This window comes from Poecilia reticulata, unplaced genomic scaffold (genome assembly GCF_000633615.1).
Source record: "Poecilia reticulata strain Guanapo unplaced genomic scaffold, Guppy_female_1.0+MT scaffold_723, whole genome shotgun sequence".
NCBI lineage: Eukaryota > Metazoa > Chordata > Actinopteri > Cyprinodontiformes > Poeciliidae > Poecilia > Poecilia reticulata.
Window position 1 is genome coordinate 6,312 of NW_007615470.1, and position 3,200 is coordinate 9,511.

Here is a 3,200-nt window from a genome sequence, read left to right on the forward strand (position 1 = left end):
TAAACACATGGACAGCTGGAGCCAGCTGGAGTCCTGCTGGCTCGCTTCAAGCGGCTCTCAGTAAACACACAGCTGTTTGATGGAAGAGGAAACACCGTCACAATACTGTCCTCGGATATTAAAAAAACTGATTCCATGTAATCCGTCCTGTCTGTTTTTGAGCAGATAAATGGATTTTTTTCCCCCACTTCAGCTTCATTTCTTGTCCCAAACCTTAAGCTGTACTGTCTCTGAATCAGTGTTTATTCTTTTCATAGCACTGTCTGCACATTCAAAGCACTTACATAAAGAAATTGTGTTTTTTCTTTCTTTCAGATCTTATTGTTAGCATCATTCAGCAAAATATGGGAGGAATTAAAGTAGAAGAATGGAGAAAGGTATGTTGGCTTTAAAGAGTTTAAAACCGTTAGAAGAACTTCATTTCTCTCCAGTTAAAGCTTTGTGGATGAGGTTTTTACAGTGGCATGTACGGGACATTGAAAGAAAAAAGAAGGGTAAATTTCCACCAAAAAATCCCAGAAATTTTGAGATTCATTAAAGAATTGTTTTAGACAAAGAGAATAACTTTCTGATCTTCAAAAGTTGAAAATTTGCACATACAGAAAAAATCTGAAAATTGAGATTAATCCCAGAAATTTCTGACTGTGTAAAGGCAAAAAAATGCTTGAAAAAACTCAGAAATTTTGAGATTAATCATTGACATTTCTGAGTTTCAAAAGTGGAAAAATCCTTACTTTGGAAACTCAGAAATTTTCAAATATCTTCTCATTTATTTCTGAGCTTAATCTCAAAACGTCTGAGTTTTTTTGAGGGCATTCCAACTCCTTCTACAATAGCCCTAATATGATTTCCTCTTATTTTGCTGTCAGTTGAGTCTCTTGAACCATTTTAAGTTGGTCTTGGATGATTGTCCTCAAGATTTTTAGAAAGCCTTTCTAATTTTTTTTTTTTTTTAGATTTTGGCTACTTTCCTCTGGATTTTTTTAAAATAAATTCTTTGTATCTTATGATGTCAGCATTATGTAGAGTGCAAGCTAAAAACCTAGAGAAACAGATACAAGTGAATACAGTATACAGACTGAGAAAAGAGAGCATTAATGAGAAGCTACGTTTCCATTAGAGTTGAGTTAAAATTGCGCAATTTGATATTTTGAAAATACATTTACTTAATGGAAAAACAAAAACTCATTTTTCAACATAAAGTTTTGACGCTAAGATGAGGTGTTTCTTTGGCTGTATCAAAATTAGTTGTTACTACTGTTGCAAACGGCAAAGAAGATGACAGGAAGTAGTTGGAGGACGATTGCATGTCATGATTATTCATAGCATGTTGCATGAACAAACTTAGTCATGGGTGATTTTAATTGCATTTCTTGTTTATAGGAAACACCACAATTGTAAAATTGTGTTTTTTTGACTTTAATGGAATACAGACAGAATTTTGTACACATTTGCAACAGAAACACAGCTAGAGAAACAACCAGGGAACTTCAGAGATTCACATCTCAGCTGGGAAAATGTGTTGAAAGGACAGCCGTTAGGTGTACACTTTGCATAAATCTAGTCTTTTATGGAAGAGCTGATATTCAAGAATTGAAATGGCTCAGTCAAAGTTTAGCCCTAAATCCCTTTGGAAAACAGTGGCAGGACATGAAAATTGCTGTTCATGGATACGCTCCCTCAAATCCAATGGAGTATCAGCTGGGCAGAGTCTGATCTCATGAAATCTCATTAAAATAAAAAAGTTGCGAAAATTTCCAGTGAGTAGAAAGACTTCTGCAAAATCGGAGCTTCAACTAACAACAACTAATAAACCGTTTGCAGATTTGCAGAAAGCCTGGCTAGATTTTCATCACTTTGCAAGAAAACAACAATAAAAACATCAGCGATAACATGGGACTACAAAAGTTTCTACAAATACTATCTTTAAGATCATCATCTGAATTTGCTTCAGTAACAATATTTGCTGTGATTCTCATCCTGTTTTATGTTTCTGTTGTTCCTCCTGAACCTCTGTCCACGATGTCGCTCCCCCAGCCAGAAAACGTTGTCCTGTTGCTACAGGTAAAACCTTTTACTCCCTCAGATTTCACCCTAAGCCTCAGTCTGACCGTGCTCTGATGAACCATCTTGTTCCTTTGCAGTGGATCCACTATGAGTCAGGATTCCTGATCTGCGCCATCTTTGGAATCGTGTTCGTGGTCCTCACGCCAATCATCGCCACCTGCTTCTGCATGTGTCGATGCTGCGACAACTGCGGTGGTGAGATGCATCAGAGGCAGAGGAAGAACGCAGACTGTCACCGAGGATTCTTCACCGCCTCACTCATCGCCACCACCATCTTCATCATGTGAGTGCTCCTCCTCTCTTCGGCTGTCACCAGGCGGTTAGTTTGCCTCTTCATGAGGTTTAGTTAAGAGGAAGAGCTTTTAAGTGTGGAACAATCTTGTCACATTAAGACCACCAACTTCAGTTTATTTTGTTGGGATTTACTCTGACAGACCAACACAAAGTAGTGCATGCAGTGGTTGAGAAATGATTCATGGTTTTTAAAGTTTTTGTTACAACCCAGAAAAGTGTAGGTGCACATTTGTGTTTAGTTTCTTTAGCAAAGAAATCATAGAACAACCTTCCTCAGTTACAATGGCTAGACTTTAAGTCTGTTTGTGTTGCACATTTCAGAAACAAGGCAGTTGAAAGTGCTTTACACCATAAAAACATAGCCCAGTAACAAATTATGAAATAAGCAAAAAACATTACATTTTATCAAATGCCATCAAAATCATCAAGCAAGTACACATCAACTGGAACATTAGGCCTTTAGTCCTGCAAATGTTCTTCAGGTGACAGAAGGCCGACTTTGTAACTGTCTTTATGTGGCTCTGAAGTTCAGGTCTGAGTCTATCACTACGCCCAGATATCAGACCAGATTGTCAGTTTTTAGCTGTAATAAATGAAGCTGTGTGCTGAACCTAGATTGTTCCTCCTTGGATCCAAAGATAACTTCAGTTTAATTTTAGACGTTTGTCTCTTCCAGTTTTGGACATCTGGAAGATGAAACTTTTGCAAATTTTTTATTGAAGAAAAGCTCAAATTTAGTCAAATTGTCATGAGGCGTTGGTTTCCGGTGAGTGAAAACGTAGGCAGGACCCAGGATGTAGCGAGAAATAAGTATTTATTTGAAAACCAGGAACAGCGGG

General features: G+C 37.6%; 1 protein-coding gene across 1 annotated transcript; it reads left to right on the top strand.

The window, feature by feature from the left end:
* The first annotated feature begins 292 nt into the window (after positions 1-292).
* Positions 293-2,383, top strand: LOC103461183 (prominin-1-A-like). The gene is made up of 3 exons (XM_008403510.2): positions 293-377; positions 2,038-2,064; positions 2,145-2,383. The coding sequence occupies exons 1-3, from the start codon at positions 345-347 to the stop codon at positions 2,352-2,354; spliced, it is 270 nt and encodes an 89-aa protein (XP_008401732.1). The 5' UTR covers positions 293-344; the 3' UTR covers positions 2,355-2,383.
* The last annotated feature ends 817 nt before the right edge of the window (positions 2,384-3,200 follow it).